General features: G+C 39.7%; 2 protein-coding genes across 3 annotated transcripts in view; both read left to right on the top strand.

The window, feature by feature from the left end:
• LOC143612511 (zinc finger CCCH domain-containing protein 41-like) overlaps positions 1-19926 on the top strand; it is a 54062-nt gene that overhangs the window by 27267 nt on the left and 6869 nt on the right. The window lies entirely within an intron of this gene.
• LOC143612504 (oleosin Ara h 10.0102-like) lies at positions 3548-4542 on the top strand. The gene has a single exon (XM_077086474.1). It carries the CDS (start codon positions 3727-3729, stop codon positions 4351-4353), a length of 627 nt encoding a protein of 208 aa, XP_076942589.1. The 5' UTR covers positions 3548-3726; the 3' UTR covers positions 4354-4542.

Below are 19926 nucleotides of genomic sequence, written 5' to 3'. Positions count from 1 at the left end.
CCTTCACATACTTAGCACCTGCAAGGAATTGAAGCCAAGAATTCCTCGGCAACCAAGTAACCGTAAGACGGATGCGGGTACAGTGTTATGGCAAAACCCTTCACATACTTAGCACCCGCAGGGAATTGACGCCAGGAATACCTTGGAAGTAAAGTAACCGTAAGACAAGTGCGGGTACAGTGTCAAGGCAAAACCCTTCACATACTTAGCACTCTGCAGGGAATTCAAACCAAGAAGGATCTTCTGGGCCATGCTGGCGGGAACGGGAATAACATCCCCGCATGACGGGAACGTCGAGAACTATATTGTTCGAAACTCCGTGATGGGATTGGTGGTTTTAGCATAATTGATCAGTATGTTGAAAACTACCAAAACCCCACGGAGAATCCACACAAATGGGACTCAACGCTCCTGACGTACGAGGAGGTTACAAACCTACCCGCTTCACACCCAAAGATCAAGCAGAAAAGTCGGGAATTTCTGCGTGACATCAGGAAAACCGCGGGAAGAATCACCACGGAAAACCGAAAAACTAAACCCTTTTCAAAAACTCCTTGCTAAGTCCAAAAGTTCACCTCACTTATTAATAATTCATGAGAAGAACATTGGACAGGGGGGACTTGAAGAGGTAGGTCCCAGCAGAGCCCAGTTGGACCAGCAAGAGTCACCTTGAATAGGGACGTCTGCGCAATAACCAACTGCTCCAGCAGGGCCCACCATGCTTAGAGAACCTTACGCGCAGTACGCCAACTGTACCCGCAGGGAAAGCCTCCCAATGGCGAAGTACCCCGCCTGTTCCCGCAGCTGCGGATACAAGCCATCAGGGAAGGCTACCCGCACTAACAGCAAGGCTACACGCACAAGGCATTCGCTACTTCAGTAGTCACATGAAGGAATGAGCAAGGCGGGAATACTCCCGCCTAAATGAGCCAGTCCGTATGCTTCTGGAAGGTCTTTCGTACTATACCTACTAAGGTATGGGCGGAACAGACAATTTGACCAGAGCAGCCCATGAACCAATCACAGGGTGACAGCTCACCGACAACAATACGAGGAGGAGCACCCTCTAGTACTGTTTGTCACTATTAGCCGCTGCCTACTCACCAACCCTTACGATGGGACGTGCGCAGCCTACAGTTGGTGGAACAGTGCGTAGCCGGCAGTAAAGGAACAGTATACAGCCGACCTTTACTGTTGGCCGTAGCCTATCCACCAACCAGCATGGCCTGTGCGTAGTCCACTGTTGGTAGAACAGGAATACTATTCAGCCGGCTGTACCTTCTAGGAAACCTACCTTCGGCTATAAATACTCCAACACCTTGGAATGGTAAGATCATCATCTGATATCTCAATCTTATCTAGCAATCTCTTAATATACACTTATATTCAGAGCAATCTAGTCTGATTCTCACGCCGGAGGGTGGTCACAAGGAGGAACCCCCCCTTCTCAGTGACGAGCTTACGGTGTCTGTTTTGCAGGTCCCCTGAAGAACAACCTTCTCTGCTGGACCTCATCCTCGTGGGAAACATTACTTAACCCCCAGATTATCTATAATCTGCCCGTGGGTTCACTTAGTATTTCTTCAAAATCCCTTTTCAAATATGTATCTGTCTATCTATCTATCTATCTATCTATCTATCTGTAAACGCATACAAAAAAAATTATATGTATAACTCTTTTGTCACTCCCCCACCTCTTTTAAGCCACAAGATTGTTTGATTTTGATTTGAGACTTCTTATATGTTTGACCCGAATTCGCGGGCAGTGGCGTACCTACTCTTTGAGTAGGGGGTCGGCCGACCCCTGTGAGAAATTTTTTTAGTGGTATATATGTGTTAAAACCTCAACCGACCTCTGGGAAATTTTGATACCGACCCCTGTGGAATTTCGAAAACGACAAAAAGACGCTGTAAAAATTCGAGAATGAACCCATGAAATTTCGAGACTGGCCATAATAGAAAATAAATTTACATTTATAATTATATAAATGTATATAAATAATTAAATTTGAGTTTAATTGAAACGAATTTAATACAAATTTAAGCTCAAATACCCAATCAATCTTATTCCTAAGTTTTAAGTCCAAAACTCTCAGCACAAAACTCTCAACCTAATATACATTTAACTTATTAAAAAAGGTTATAATGACGCAAATAATTTGTTATGTGAGTTCAACGGATTATAAGAGTTTTAATCTTCAAAGAAAATGTTTCGACTTTCTACATACGTTGGTATGCTCACCAACTTCATTTGTATTGGTTTATCGTTTATTGAGACTAGCTCTCGTATTACCCGTCGCAACTATAAACGTTGAAAATACTTTTACGTGAAGTATGTTTTGCGTAATCAAATGGGTGATGAGAATTTAAACGATATTTGTATTTGTTTTATTGAAAAAGACATGCGTACTATATGATTTTTTGTTAAGCTTTAAAAAATGAAAACCCCTAAAGAACAATTTTATATGATTTTTTGTTAAGCTTTAAAAAATGAAAACCCCTAAAGAACAATTTTAGACACATGACATTTTATTTATGCATTTTTAATGAAGTTTCACGTATTATTATTTGTTTGATTATCTTTTTTCTATATTACTCGAGCTGACCCAATTCTAGCCGATCGGAGGGGCCCAACTGGACCAAAAAAATTATATACCGATTACTTGACATGATCGGCCGGACGGGATCGGAAAAATTATGTAGCGATGACCAACTGAATACTGACTAAAAATTTTTCCGACCCCTGTGAGAAAATTTCCTAGATCCGCCACTGTTCGCGGGTATGAGTCTCATTAGACACGGATAGTCCTTAAACGGGTTATAATATCTAATTTATTTGTGAAATAACCCCTTAATCATCAAATAATAATTTTCACGGGTCATGGGTCTCACCAAACCCGGATAGCCCTTAAACGGGTTATAACATTTCATTTATTTGTGAAACTGTTTCATAATCAAACCCTATTTAATTTATTTTCTCTACATATTCTCCGTCGCTGATATATCCTCTAAATCTCCATACCGGTTAAGTTTTGCATTGTTAACCTCCCTCTCATAGTCTCATGCATCAACCATCATCGTCACCTACATCAACCGCCCCTTTATTGTAAGACAAATATTTGTGTTCATGCATGTTCTTTAAAAAAAATCAACATGCTCGTCTTAATTTATGTTTGTTCGTTAAAAATCTAGAAAAGCTACACATTTCGATCAATTTAATCCAAATGTTATAGTGAATAATGCAAAAAATTATATACGTATTAAATCAAAACAAAACTACGTTAAAAATAAAACAAATTATTACAAATACAAAATAATAAAACAATTAAAAACAAAAAACTAAATAAACACATGTAACATACACAAAGACTTAAACTAGTTACTAATAAAATTACACGCTTAAAGAAATTTTTTTTCAAAAATAGCATTTGATACAACCGAAACAATAAATGATAAATCATGTACTAAAAAGTATATTTTGATTTTTGAATTGAAATTTGAAAATTAAAGCTTAGAACTTAAGAAGAACCCATGGGACTCCGTCAAAATAAACAAACAAAAGCTATGAAACTTGTGCTTCATGCAACCAAATTTCCTCCACGTCCTCACATACGTGTCATCACCTTACACTCACCTCTTCTTCTTTATTAACACCGTCACCACACCCCTTCAACTCTCATCATCTCTCTATTCTCATCTCTAAACACATAATATTATTCATCATCCATGGCTAGCTACGATCGTGACCGTCACCCCCAACAGATCCAAGTTCACACCATCCATGACCAACGGTTCGACCATCAGTCCGGCATTAACAGGCCATACTACTCTCACCAACATCAACAAGGCCCATCAAAGAGCAAAGTCCTGGCCGTTGTGGCCATACTTCCAGTGGGTTTAACCCTACTTGGTCTAGCGGGACTCACGCTAGCCGGTACCTTGATCGGTCTTGCTGTCGTGACCCCGCTTTTCGTTATCTTCAGCCCGGTTCTTGTCCCGGCTGTCCTGGCGATCGGGCTGGCGGTGGCGGGGTTTTTGACATCGGGTACTTTCGGGCTCACGGGTTTGAGCTCGTTATCGTTTTTGGTGAATATTTTGAGGCAGATAACCGGGTCGGTGCCCGAGCAGGTGGATTCGGCTAAGAGAAGGTTGCAGGATGTGGTGGAGTATACCGGACAAAAGACGAAGGATGTGGGTCAGACTATTCAGGACAAGGCTCATGATATTGGGGAGAGCCAGGTTCATGTTGGTGGTCATGTTGGTGGTCAGGTGCATGCTGGTGGTGGTGGTGGTGCGGGTGGTCAGGTTCATGTTGGTGGTGCGAAGGAAGGACGTGGTGCGAGCAAGGCTTAGAGGGTTATGTTGAAATTTGAGTTAAATGTGTGTCAAGTTATGTTGTGTTTTATTTATTTGTTTTATGGTGAAATGGTGTAATGCAGTTATGATTATGAAGCTTTTCTAGTTTATGAATGTGAGTTTGATTTTAGTGGTTATGTTGTGTACTTTTGTTGGTATAAATTTAAATCGAAAATTTCCTTTGTAGTGCGATTTGAATTTCTTTTAACGAGTTAAACTAAATAGTAAAATGTGATCGAACTGGTAAGGGAGAAAACTTTAGTTCATAATGGATATGATTTAAGACTCAAAATATGTTAGCCATGTTCTTCCACTTTTAGGATTAGTATCTTCTTCCATTTAGGGTGTGTTAAATGGTGTGTTTGGGATTCTTTATTTTTTTCTAATTATAAACTTTTTAGTTGTGTACTTTTGTTGGTATAAATTTAAATCGAAAATTTCCTTTGTAGTGCGATTTGAATTTCTTTTAACGAGTTAAACTAAATAGTAAAATGTGATCGAACTGGTAAGGGAGAAAACTTTAGTTCATAATGGATATGATTTAAGACTCAAAATATGTTAGCCATGTTCTTCCACTTTTAGGATTAGTATCTTCTTCCATTTAGGGTGTGTTAAATGGTGTGTTTGGGATTCTTTATTTTTTTCTAATTATAAACTTTTTAAAAAGTTAATAAGAGTTTTTGGCAAACCATAAGTTCTTATCTATTTTAACTTTTAGACAATACAAAATAAAAAGGTTTTGAAAAGTTAGAAATGTGTAACTTATTAACTTAACGGGTTTAAATTAAGGTTTTGAAAAGTTAGAAATGTGTAACTTATTAACTTAACGGGTTTAAATTACCTGTTACACCTAGGACTGTTCAAACCGCTCGACGCCTGTTCGTCGCTCGCTCGAAAAATGCTCGTTCGATTTCCGTCCGATCGGATCGGTTCGATTTCAAACAAACTAAGCACGAGCAAAGCTTCGCTCGGTTCGGTTCGGTTTGTTTTGCTCGAATTATTTTTTTAGTTTAAAATTTATATATAATATGTATTTATACAAAAATATACAAAAAAAATTTAATTTCCTACTTTCGTGTTGACATCAAAGTTTAATTTTAAATCCTAGCCACTTGTTCAATGCTTTCACAATTCTACATTTCCATAAACTTTCATGCCATTCTGTCATTCAGTACTTCGATTACACATTTAAAAAACTAGCTGCTGGATCTCGTCACACTTGATACACGAACTATTTTTTTTATTGTTAGGAGAAAATATTGACCAGGTATATTCGCTGAACTTATTATGTATGTTTTATTGCTAACTTTGAGTTTTAGACATTTTAGAGTTGGAACTCTATACATTTTTTTAGTTGAAAGTTTTGAATTAATGATATTTTGGAGTTTTATAATTTTAAAATTGAAAATTTTGTACGAAACCAAGCAAAACCAAGCCGAACCAAGCCGCTCGATTTAAAACCAAACCAAGTTCAAGCATAAACAAGACGCTCGTTTCTTTAAATTCAAGCCGCTCGGTTCGGCTCGGTTTCAAACCAAACCAAGTATGAGCATGCCTGCGTTCGGTTCGGTTCGGTTCGGTTCGTGAACAGCCCTAATTACACCCCTCTAATCTTTAAAACTCATTACACTCATTTTAAAAAAGAGTGTCATTTTTAGTCATTTTGGTTTCCTCTCATACATGAGCTAATCCAAACATTTTTCTGAAAACTTCTTCTAAAAAATTCATAAGTTTATAAGTTTTTTTAGCAAAAAGTCTTTTTTCATTTAAATAAGCAATCCCAAACACACCCTTAATTATCACTTCTATTTTCTATTATTGGTTTTCTTAGGTTTATGAATACAAGGTCGAACTATGTACATGTTATTTTTATGACCATCGTATAAAATGACATGATATCATTAACTAGAGGTCTTTATATCGTAGATTTTAGGCTCGAGGCAGAATTTGGTGTCCTCAGTAAAGAAACATTGGAGCTTTTTATCTCACCTCCTTCTTCATATGGGGCAGAGTTTGGAGGTTCACTATCACTATTTTACCTCATTTTTCGTTCATGGTTACTGTGACACCCGGTAATTTCCCAATCCTATAAACTAAGTAATCAACCTAATAATTAGGTGATTGTAAATATTAAGCGCGCTATGTTAGTCAGCGCGTGCATTTGTTATGTGCGCCCTGCGCGAGCGCGCTATGTTAGAATCAGCGCGTGCATTTGTTATGTGCGCCCTGCGCGAGCGCGCCATGATAAGAACTAGCATGGGCATATGTTATATGCGCCATGCGCGAGTGTGTTGGTTTTATGTATCCATAATGTTGTCTATTGGGTTGACCGTCTCGCATGATGATAAGGCGGGTGCATCCCAAATCGTTTATGCGCGTGCGGAAAGGGAACTAACCTCCCCGCATGGCGGGAACATTGAGAGCTAGTTTGTCTGAAGCTCCAAGATGGAATTGACTTCAACATAACTGATCACTATGTTGAAATACCAAGACCACCTGGAGAATCTACAAATGAAACTCAATGTCCCTGACTGCGAGAAAGTTACGTACCTACCCGCAGCAAAGAAATGTCCTTCACGCAGAAAGCTATGCGCACAAAGTGATACGCGCAGAACACTTAGTCTATTCTCCAGAGGTAAGGAGATTACTCCCGCCCAAAAGGAAACAGTAGCGTGTTTCAGAGATTTTCCACTTTTTACTGTACACTGACAAAAGTACCTGAAAAAGCACACTGTAACATGAAAAGTCAACTGTCAGCCACCCTACTCCCACCAACCACAGACCTGCATGTCCTGTCCAAATCAAATCAAAATCTTTTATCCACTACTCCACTTTTAAATAAATAATAATAATTTCCATACTTTATCATCATTACACCTAGATATGAAAAGATTACAATCCCCTAAAGCAAGGGATTGTGTTCCCTTGAGTTTGCCTATAAATATGTAACCTAAATTATCACCCAAAACACACTTCAAACTTCTCTCTTAAGAACTGCAAACTTGCACTAATCATCTCCCAAGCATCCGTTGTTTTCATTTCCGATCCTGTTACTAGGTAAGCCGAGAATATAACCTTGAGATCTGCTTTCCAACCCTTATATTCTCCTAATTCTTGATCTTAATATATATACTTCTTGTTATTTAATCGTATTCTAGACCTTCAATTCCGAGGCCAACACCAAGAAAACCCGAATCTCGATTAATCCCTTAACAAGAACCACAGGTGAGTCTCACAGCCCCTATTCTCACTGTTTTCAATGTTTTTAAACTGTTTTCGGGGCGAGGGACACGTACTTAAATAATGTTTTATCATGGTATACTTACAAGCTATGCAAGCGATTATGTGTTTAAATTATATTTCATGATGAGCAATGCGAACGGTTATCTAAGGTTTTCGATGTATGTGCGCTAGAACTCGAGTAAGTGATCACTTTACCATTGGAACTCTAAGGGTAGGGACTGCTGGTTTGATCCACCCACTCGTAGGGGTCGCACCTCTTTGCATGGACGAGTGCCTAGTATGGTCATGGGGCAGTACTATGGGTTTGAGCCCGCTCGTAGGGGTCGCGCCTCTTTGCATGGACGAGCGCCTTGTTTTCCGGCACAACGTCCGCGCGTAACCCGCGGGACGGAATTTATTGATTAGCTCGTAGGGGCAACGCCTCTTCGCATAGACGAGCACGGTTTTTCAGAGATGTCCACGCGTAACCCGCGGGACGGCATTACATTAGTTAGCTCGTAGTGGCAGCGCCACTTTGCATGGACGAGCACGTTTTCCAGAAACGTTCGCGCGTAACCCGCGGGACGGTATTACTTATTTCGCTCGTAGTGGCAGCGCCACTTACACAGACGAGCACGATTCCCAGTAATGTTCGCGCGTAGCCCGCGGAACGATTTTTATCAGAAATATGTGTCAGATCTATGTTTTCATACGGATTATCAAGTATATGTTTAGACATGATATCAGAAATGTGTTTCAATATGATTTTTATTAAGACTATGATGCAATGCGATTTATCAAGTTACTAAAACTTGTGAACTCACTCAGTTTATACTGATTCAAATGTTTTTACGTGTCTTTCAGGAGATAACTAGGTAGCGCATGGAGTCACACTTAGAGCACCTCACGCTGAACATCTAAAACTAGCTTTTTGGAAGATTTTAGTTCTATCCCTTCGATGCGCGTGGTTGTTTCCGCCGCGCAAGGGGATATGGCGTGGAAATCTTCAACAGTTTTTATACTTGGATGTTTTTATGTAATTTTTAAACAATGTAATGTATTTGTATTAAACATTTCATGCGCAATGAAAATCTTACTTTGAATGTTTGCAATGGCCCGTGCTTAATTATCAATCCCCACTCGCGCGCGCCCGGCTGTTTCCGCCGCTCAGGGCCGGGTGTGACAGATTGGTATCAGAGCACTGGTTATAGCGAACTAGGAAAAGAAGTTTTAACCTAGACTATAACCGTTGGGGAAATCGCATGAAATATTTTTTTTCAAAGAAAATATTTTCAAAAGAAACTATACACACACTTAGGAACACGGGTCACACAGTGTCTAGTAAATAAAGATAAAAACATTATGTGCTCAGAGTACATGCGCTAAGTTGATATATTTTCACTCTTTTAAAGCGAGAATGCCTCCAACTAGAGCCAAGGGAATTACCATGACACCCGAGGAACTCGCGGAAATAATCGCGCAAGCGATCGCAACACATGAGGCCAGCAAGGCCGAATCTAGTCAGGGTCGTCAGGAGAACGAGACCCCAGAACCCGAATCAGGAGCTTTGGACAAAGGATGCTCCTACAAGACATTTATGGCCTGTAAGCCTTGGCCATTCAAGGGTACCGAAGGGGCCATTGGGCTCTACAACTGGATTGACAAGATGGAGACAGTTCTCTCCATTAGCGGATGTAGTGAGAACCAGAAGGTCCTTTACGCGACCTGCATGTTCCAAGAAGCAGCTTCGTCTTGGTGGAAGCTTCAAGTGAAGACCTTGGGGCGAGAAGTTGCTCTTCACAAGACCTGGGAGGAACTGAAGGAAATGTTGATGAGAAAGTTCTGCTCTCGCGCAGAAATTCAGAGTCTGCAACAGGAATTCTGGAACCACACCATGGTAGGAACGGATATCGACGCCTACAATAACCGGTTCAACGAGCTTTGCCAGTTGGTGCCAGACATGGCAAACACGGAGGAAAAGAAGATCGAGAGGTATATCTTTGGGTTACCTCCTGTTGTTAGGGTTCCGCTCAACGCCGCAGCGCCTCCAACCTTTGATGAGGCGGTAGCGCGGGCCATCACCCTTACAAGGGATACGGTCCGTGCGGGTATGTTGACTACGCGCGGAATCGAGCAGCGAACCTCTGATCCCAAGAGGAAGTGGAACTCTCACCACCGAGGGTCCGACTCCAAGCAGCCACCGTTCAAAAAGCAAGAAAGCGCAAGGGTTTACCCGATCCAAGCCGCGGAACCATCAAGGAAAGGATACAGCGGGCCTCGCCCATGGTGCAACAAATGCAAGTATCACCACGAGGGTGAATGCGCAAGAATCGAATGCGCCAAATGTGGCAGACCAGGGCACAAGGCGATGAATTGCCGTATCAGAGAAGCTGGAGCGAGCGACAACTGCTACGCATGCGGGAAGCCAGGGCATTTTAGTCGGGATTGCCCGCAAAAGGGAAACCAAGCTCGCGGGAGAGCTTTTGTGATCGGCGCAGGCGAAGCTAAAGAAGAGCCGAATGTGGTAACCGGTACGTTTTTGCTTAACGGCCATTTGCATCTGTCTTATTTGATACTGGCGCTGACCTAAGTTTTATATCCGCTGAGTTTAAAGACTCCCTAGGCCTAGCAACCAGTAGGCTAGACACACCTTATACTATAGAACTAGCCAATGGTAGGCAGTTATGCGCGAACGAAAGAATTGAACAATGTGTAATAGTCATGGGAGGTCACGGGTTCATTATTAACTTGTTGCCAATAGACTTGGGAAGTTTTGACATTGTAATAGGTATGGATTGGTTAGTCGAGAACCACGCGGAAGTTATTTGTCATGAGAAGCAGGTTCGGGTCCCACTGTTGAACGGAGAAACCTTGGTGATTCAAGGGGAAAGAAGGGGAGTCGCGACGAAACTGATTTCGTGCCTAAAGGCGCGCAAGTGCCTAAGGAAAGGGTGCTATGCCTTCCTGGCGCATGTAGTAGAGAAGAAAGGAGATGAACGAAGAATTGAAGACTTACCAGTAGTGCGCGAATTTCCAGAAGTTTTTCCTGAAGATTTGCCCGGATTACCGCCGCCGCGACAAGTCGAGTTTCGTATTGATTTAGTCCCAGGAGCTGCGCCAGTAGCTCGAGCGCCTTATCGACTAGCTCCATCTGAGATGCAAGAGCTATCCAATCAGTTACAGGAACTATTGGATAAGGGTTTCATACGCCCAAGCTTTTCGCCTTGGGGAGCTCCAGTACTGTTTGTTAAGAAGAATGATGGTTCGTTCAGAATGTGTATTGACTACAGGGAGCTGAATAAGCTGACAGTCAAGAATCGGTACCCCTTACCGAGGATTGACGACTTATTTGACCAGTTGCAGGGATCCAGTTATTATTCGAAGATAGATCTACGGTCCGGATACCACCAACTTAGGGTCCATGAGGAAGATGTGCCGAAAACAGCCTTCCGAACTAGATACGGCCATTATGAGTTCTTAGTGATGCCTTTCGAGCTAACTAATGCGCCGGCTGTATTCATGGATTGATGAACCGCGTGTGCAAACCATACTTGGACAAGTTTGTGATTGTATTTATAGATGATATTCTGATTTACTCTCGGACCAAGGCCGAGCATGAGCAACACCTGAGATTGATTTTGAAATTGTTGAGGAAAGAAAAGTTGTATGCGAAGTTTTCCAAGTGCGAGTTTTGGCTTAGAGAAGTTCACTTTCTCGGTCACGTTGTAAACGAGAAAGGAATACACGTTGATCCTTCCAAAGTCAAGGCCATCGAAAACTGGGAAGCGCCAAAAACCCCAACTGAGGTGAGGCAATTCCTAGGACTAGCTGGCTACTATCGACGCTTCATTGAGAACTTCTCCAAGATAGCTCTACCTCTGACCGCGCTAACTCAGAAAGACAAGAAGTTTGTTTGGGGCGAAAATCAGGAAGCAGCGTTTCAAATGTTGAAACAGAAGTTATGTAGTGCGCCAATTTTGTCTCTGCCCGAGGGGACGGATGACATCGTCGTTTACTGCGACGCTTCACATCAGGGACTCGGATGTGTCCTTATGCAGCGAGACAAAGTCATAGCGTATGCCTCGCGCCAACTCAAGACCAATGAAAAGAACTACACAACGCATGATCTGGAACTTGGGGCGGTTGTCTTCGCGCTAAAGATTTGGCGCCATTACCTCTATGGTACAAAGTGTATAATCTTTACAGATCACAAGAGCCTTCAACATATATTTGATCAAAAGGATTTAAACATGAGGCAACGAAGATGGGTTGAATTGTTGAATGATTATGATTGTGAAATAAAGTATCACCCTGGAAAGGCGAATGTGGTAGCAGACGCGCTAAGTAGGAAGGAGCGAATAAAAACGCTACGAGTCAAGGCTCTAGGGTTGACCATTCGCGCAGATCTCTCTACCCGCATCCGAGACGCTCAGCAAGAAGCCTTGAAACCAGAGTTTGCTAAAAACGAATCCCTTGGGGGTATGATTAAGAGTTTGGAACTTAAGGAGAACGGCAATCTATATTTCGCTAACCGCATATGGGTCCCTCTCAAGGGAGGATTGCGCGAGCAAGTATTAAACGAGGCTCACAAGACGCGGTATTCCGTACATCCTGGCGCAGACAAGATGTACCAAGATGTTAAAGCGCTGTATTGGTGGCCCAATCTGAAGAGCGCCATCGCGATGTATGTCAGTAAGTGCCTGACGTGTTCGAAGGTAAAGGCTGAATACCAGAAACCATCAGGGTTGCTTCAGCAGCCAGAAATTCCCTTGTGGAAGTGGGAACAAATCTCTATGGACTTCATCACCAAACTGCCAAGGACACCTGGGGGTTACGACACGATCTGGGTTATTGTAGATCGGCTAACTAAGTCAGCGCACTTCCTGCCGATCAAGGAAACCGATAAGATGGAAAAGTTAGCCCGATTGTATATTCGAGAAGTAGTTTCAAAACATGGAGTCCCAGTGTCCATCATTTCTGATAGAGATAGTCGGTTCACATCAAGGTTTTGGAGATCGTTACAAGGGGCTTTAGGTACTCGTCTTGACATGAGTACGGCATATCATCCCCAAACGGATGGTCAAAGCGAGCGAACAATCCAGACATTGGAAGATATGCTGCGCGCGTGCGCAATCGATTTCGGTGGTAGCTGGGATACTCATCTCCCATTGGTTGAATTTTCTTACAACAACAGTTATCACACAAGCATCAAGGCTGCGCCGTTTGAAGCTTTGTATGGGCGCAAGTGTAGATCCCCACTGTGCTGGGCTGAAGTGGGTGACAAGCAAATGACTGGTCCAGAATTGATCCAAGAAACAACAGACAAGATTTTTCAGATACGGGATCACCTCAAGACAGCGCGCGACAGACAGAAGAGCTACGCAGATGTGCGAAGGAAACCGTTGGAGTTTCAAGTGGGGGATAAAGTACTTTTGAAAGTCTCTCCATGGAAAGGAGTCCCCCGTTTCGGCAAGCGAGGAAAGTTGAATCCGCGCTATATTGGACCATTTGAGATCCTGGAAAGGATCGGTCCGGTTGCTTATAAACTCCGTTTACCCGCCGAACTCAGTGGAGTTCATGATACGTTCCATGTGTCCAACCTCAAAAAGTGTTTATCTGACGAAACGTTGATTTTACCGTTGGAAGAGATTCACATCGACAAACAACTGCACTTCGTAGAAGAACCTATAGCAGTAACCGATTGGAAAGAACAAAAGTTGCGCAGAAGTCGAATCAAGTTAGTAAAGGTTCAATGGAACTCAAGGCGTGGGCCTGAATTTACTTGGGAAAGAGAAGATCAAATGCGCCAGAAATACCCACACCTCTTTCAGAGCATGGCTTCTGCCAGCGACGTCTCCTAAATTTCGGGACGAAATTCTCTTAACAGGGGGAGAATGTGACACCCGGTAATTTCCCAATCCTATAAACTAAGTAATCAACCTAATAATTAGGTGATTGTAAATATTAAGCGCGCTATGTTAGTCAGCGCGTGCATTTGTTATGTGCGCCCTGCGCGAGCGCGCTATGTTAGAATCAGCGCGTGCATTTGTTATGTGCGCCCTGCGCGAGCGCGCCATGATAAGAACTAGCATGGGCATATGTTATATGCGCCATGCGCGAGTGTGTTGGTTTTATGTATCCATAATGTTGTCTATTGGGTTGACCGTCTCGCATGATGATAAGGCGGGTGCATCCCAAATCGTTTATGCGCGTGCGGAAAGGGAACTAACCTCCCCGCATGGCGGGAACATTGAGAGCTAGTTTGTCTGAAGCTCCAAGATGGAATTGACTTCAACATAACTGATCACTATGTTGAAATACCAAGACCACCTGGAGAATCTACAAATGAAACTCAATGTCCCTGACTGCGAGAAGGTTACGTACCTACCCGCAGCAAAGAAATGTCCTTCACGCAGAAAGCTATGCGCACAAAGTGATACGCGCAGAACACTTAGTCTATTCTCCAGAGGTAAGGAGATTACTCCCGCCCAAAAGGAAACAGTAGCGTGTTTCAGAGATTTTCCACTTTTTACTGTACACTGACAAAAGTACCTGAAAAAGCACACTGTAACATGAAAAGTCAACTGTCAGCCACCCTACTCCCACCAACCACAGACCTGCATGTCTTGTCCAAATCAAATCAAAATCTTTTATCCACTACTCCACTTTTAAATAAATAATAATAATTTCCATACTTTATCATCATTACACCTAGATATGAAAAGATTACAATCCCCTAAAGCAAGGGATTGTGTTCCCTTGAGTTTGCCTATAAATATGTAACCTAAATTATCACCCAAAACACACTTCAAACTTCTCTCTTAAGAACTGCAAACTTGCACTAATCATCTCCCAAGCATCCGTTGTTTTCATTTCCGATCCTGTTACTAGGTAAGCCGAGAATATAACCTTGAGATCTGCTTTCCAACCCTTATATTCTCCTAATTCTTGATCTTAATATATATACTTCTTGTTATTTAATCGTATTCTAGACCTTCAATTCTGAGGCCAACACCAAGAAAACCCGAATCTCGATTAATCCCTTAACAAGAACCACAGGTGAGTCTCACAGCCCCTATTCTCACTGTTTTCACTGTTTTTAAACTGTTTTCGGGGCGAGGGACACGTACTTAAATAATGTTTTATCATGGTATACTTACAAGCTATGCAAGCGATTATGTGTTTAAATTATATTTCATGATGAGCAATGCGAACGGTTATCTAAGGTTTTCGATGTATGTGCGCTAGAACTCGAGTAAGTGATCACTTTACCATTGGAACTCTAAGGGTAGGGACTGCTGGTTTGATCCACCCACTCGTAGGGGTCGCACCTCTTTGCATGGACGAGTGCCTAGTATGGTCATGGGGCAGTACTATGGGTTTGAGCCCGCTCGTAGGGGTCGCGCCTCTTTGCATGGACGAGCGCCTTGTTTTCCGGCACAACGTCCGCGCGTAACCCGCGGGACGGAATTTATTGATTAGCTCGTAGGGGCAACGCCTCTTCGCATAGACGAGCACGGTTTTTCAGAGATGTCCACGCGTAACCCGCGGGACGGCATTACATTAGTTAGCTCGTAGTGGCAGCGCCACTTTGCATGGACGAGCACGTTTTCCAGAAACGTTCGCGCGTAACCCGCGGGACGGTATTACTTATTTCGCTCGTAGTGGCAGCGCCACTTACACAGACGAGCACGATTCCCAGTAATGTTCGCACGTAGCCCGCGGAACGATTTTTATCAGAAATATGTGTCAGATCTATGTTTTCATACGGATTATCAAGTATATGTTTAGACATGAAATCAGAAATGTGTTTCAATATGATTTTTATTAAGACTATGATGCAATGCGATTTATCAAGTTACTAAAACTTGTGAACTCACTCAGTTTATACTGATTCAAATGTTTTTACGTGTCTTTCAGGAGATAACTAGGTAGCGCATGGAGTCACACTTAGAGCACCTCACGCTGAACATCTAAAACTAGCTTTTTGGAAGATTTTAGTTCTATCCATTCGATGCGCGTGGTTGTTTCCGCCGCGCAAGGGGATATGGCGTGGAAATCTTCAACAGTTTTTATACTTGGATGTTTTTATGTAATTTTTAAACAATGTAATGTATTTGTATTAAACATTTCATGCGCAATGAAAATCTTACTTTGAATGTTTGCAATGGCCCGTGCTTAATTATCAATCCCCACTCGCGCGCGCCCGGCTGTTTCCGCCGCTCAGGGCCGGGTGTGACAGTTACCTATTTGGTCAAGAACTGGAGGCTCTCACTATATTTTACCTCTCATTCTTCGCCCATGGTTCCCTATTTTACCAGATATTATTAGGGGTGAACAACTTAACCGTCATAACCGTTAAACCGAACCATAACCGACATAACCGAATCGATTTCAACCGATAACCGACATAACCGGTGGGTCGGTTAATAAAATTTTTAAAAACCGCCAAATACGGATCGGTTTTGATTAATGACAATTCCAAAACCGCTATAACCAAACCGACCAATTTATTTAACCAACAATATGTTTGGGATTAACTTCCACCAAACATGTTGTTGGATTATATAATTTTGATACTTATGATTCAATGTTTGTTATCAAATTATGTTGAATTTTATTGTTGGATTATATGTCATTCTTTTTTTTGAATATTTGGTATTAAATTATGGATTATAAACTTTGTTAGATTATGTCATGTTGTTTTTTTGTAATAACTGATACCAAACTTGTAGGCTAACTTACATTGTTTTGGTTATGGTTAACCGACCCATAACCGACTCACTATAATCTACAAAACCAATAACCAAAACTGCCATAACGGGTCGGTTATGGTTATGGATATCCATTAACCGACATATCGGTTATGGTTATGGGTTTGGCTCAAAACCGCCTCAAACCGACCCATGCACACCCCTAGATATTATGGTGTCCTAGGCGTAGAGTGGCCGATTTCCCTTCTTTTGCAATCAGTCTATGTAGGTAATTCTTATGTTGAGATATTGTTTGACGAGAATGTTAATCTATAATTATACGTATGCGTACACATAGATGACATGAGACTATACACATAGATGACATGAAACTCACATGGTCGAAAACAATTTCTCTTATGAAAAAAGCGTCAATTATATCATGAAAAGAGCGCTAATTATATCCGGCGTTTTAGGAAAAGTAAATAAATTGAGAGGATCCCTCTCACAAATGCTATTGTAAACGTGCCTATACCAGCAAAGCATCCATATTTTAAAACACCTTGTTTTCTCTTCAATGACATTCTTCAGGAAAGTGCCTTTCATTTGAATTTCAATCACACTTTACATTCTTTTTCAGGAAACATGTTTTAAAGTATAATAATGAAATTTTTAAATATAATGAAGTGTATTATTTAATATTAATAATATCTACCTATTCTAATAAAGTAAAATAATTTTAGACACGTGTCAGTTTGTGGTTAATCCTCCGAACTTTTTTCCCTACAAAACTAATATATGTCATAGATAAATAATTATTCACTTTCCTTTTACACTCCATTTATATTATATCTATAACGTGATTAAATTCTTCATTTCTCTTTGCAATGTATTTATATTATATCTATATACTTTTATAAAAATAAATATTTACATATTATACTACTATACATTATTAGAATATATTTCACAACATACTTAGTGAAATTCAAAAATCAACAACAAATTGTGTTTGTTAAATACTTAAAAAGAGTATAATTTTAAATATTATCATTAATATATTATACAATGTATATTGTTGAAAATTGTAAATAAAAAACTAAAAAATAACTCTAATATGCTTTTAATTTACGAAGTAATTTTTTAATTATTAAATTATAAATATATGCTTAAAAGTTTATCCATTTAAAAAAATATCCATTTATCTATTGGTTTTTTATACATTGTTATATAAATTTATAAATTATAAATATATGATTTAAATCTATCTATTTATTTTTTCGGTTACTTTAGTAACTATACATATATGTGTTAAATTGTAATGATGGTATATACCAATCACTTTCAAATATAATAAAGTTTATCATATTTAGTTTCTTGGGTTCTTTTTTTAATCAAGGATTTCTTCGGGTTTTTGTGGAACTTAAATTCGATTGTTACGGGTTAAAAGTTGGTAAATAGATCGTTTGATACAAATTAACTACATTTGGCTCAAATTTGTTACGTGTAAAAAATGGGTAATCTAAATATTTTTAAAAATTTGAGAATGGAAATAGATTTATCTTCAAACTTGTTACTGGCCCAAAGTTTTGACTTGAAAATGTAAAACAAATGAAAGTTAGAATTTTAAATGTGATTGGGTTTCAAATTTATTTTTAAGGACATTTTCGGAAATAGTCAAAAGATTCTGGATTTTACACATTGAGTACTTATCTCATGACCATTAAAATTAAAAAAAAAATGACAAACACTTCCGACATACCACCTTCATGTCAGCATTGACTTTTCCTTGAATAGTGATCATAATTTTTCATGTGAAGCGTGTCATACAAAATTATGCTCAACTGAAGCAAAACATTCACAAAATTAAACGGGTTTACCTGCTATTTTTTTTTTGTCAATTGGCAAAGTCGAGAATCTATTATTACAGTGTAGCTCAAAACTATTATTATATGAGAAGTATTTTCCGAAATTGATTCATAACAAAATTTCTTTCAATTATACATATATGATACTGAGAATAAATTTTCAATAGATAGAGTGTTCTAGGGTATGTTTGTACGTGCATTATTTTTTTATTAAGTTTTTTTTGAAAAAAATCATTTTTGTTATATAAATAAAATCAACTTATGTATAATGATACAAGCATAGATGTAATACATTTTTCTATATACATTATGTATTGTTTTATTTGTAATTTTATTAATTAGATTATCTCGTGTGTTATACGGGCTCTAAAGCTAATAGATTAAATAAACTAATATTATAAGTCTATAAAAACTTTATACATATTATTTATTAGCTTAATAGAGTTTCAAGACATATGAATATAATAATATTTATAGTTTGAACAATGAATAAAGTATATTAAAATTTAAAAATAAATATATAAATAAAATAAAATAATAAGTAAAACTCAACCTCCACCCTCCCAACATTCTTCACCATCCATAACCACCTATGTATTGTAAAAACGCTCATGGACATATCCATAACCATCTATGTATTCGTGAAAAACGCTCATGGACATACCTGCCTGTTACGATCTTATTATATTAATAAGTTTATTATTATTATGTAAGTTTATCTTTTATTTATTTTTCTTATTATAGTCAAATTATGCTTCCTTATTGTTTATCTTTTTTTTTATTAATTTTATGTCTTTGTTTTCATATGTATTGTAATCTCGTTTAAGAAATATAATAAGAAAGAATTATTATTTTGGGTCTAGTTTCTCGTATTCTCTTGTGTTCTTGTGAGATTGACGGTTGTCTCGAATAAACAATTGGTGCTTTCATTAAGCCCTAGCCTAGATGGCTTTGGAAGAACTCTTGTGGAAGCATCCACGGTTACCTCTTTTTACTGGATATAATCCCGCCTTATGAGATCTCTCAATTCGTATAATATTTTATCATTTACGCGATCTATGGCGACGAGCGGGTTCCTATGTTGTTGAATCCTTCGCTGATGAACCATTCTGGTGGTTCAATGGTTGGCATCGGAGTTCAAACTTCATCAAATGAGATATTTTCACTGATGCAATGCTTAATCAATTTCGTATTGGTGCCCTAAATAACACTGATTCGATTGAACTTAGCAATACTTCTACATCTTCAATCACACCGCCACCTACACTGCTACCGTCGCTACCCCCTGATCCACCTCAACCACTTCCATCAACTCAAACAACCAAATCGGTGCCAAAAACCTTTGTTCCCATCACAACCGGTGGACTGAAGATCGTAAATAAATTATCAAATATTGTCAGTTTAATATAAATATCATCAAAAGGGAAAGTACACCACCAACTACAACTTTTGTCCCATCAGCCAAAATTTGTTGCAAACTTTCGATGAGAAAAAACTCAACACATAATGCTTATGCAAAGTCGTACCCTACAACAAATACGAAGATCGGGTATAGCTTTGCGAGACTCGAATGGTGGCCACCATGGTGCTACGTTGAGACCGCCCCACTTGTCATTGTACAACTCGAGTGGCAACCGCCATGGCAACAAAATTATGTCCTTGAGGATAATGACGTTTTCAAGGGGTCGATAATTTATACGATCTTATTATATTAATAAGTTTATTATTATTATTTAAATTTATCTTTTATTTTGTTTCCTTATTATAATCAAATTATGTTTCCTTAT

The sequence above is a fragment of the Bidens hawaiensis genome, unplaced genomic scaffold, assembly GCF_021521415.1.
Source record: "Bidens hawaiensis isolate Kalapana, Puna unplaced genomic scaffold, B.hawaiensis_p1.1 tig00034715_1, whole genome shotgun sequence".
NCBI classification, from domain to species: domain Eukaryota; kingdom Viridiplantae; phylum Streptophyta; class Magnoliopsida; order Asterales; family Asteraceae; genus Bidens; species Bidens hawaiensis.
The sequence above is the reverse complement of the archived record's forward strand: the minus strand, read 5'-3'. Positions and strand labels throughout refer to the sequence as shown.

Coding starts and splice junctions, on each gene's coding strand:
- LOC143612504 (XM_077086474.1), top strand. CDS start 3,727: ATGGCTAGCTACGATCGTGACCGTCACCCCCAACAGATCCAAGTTCAC.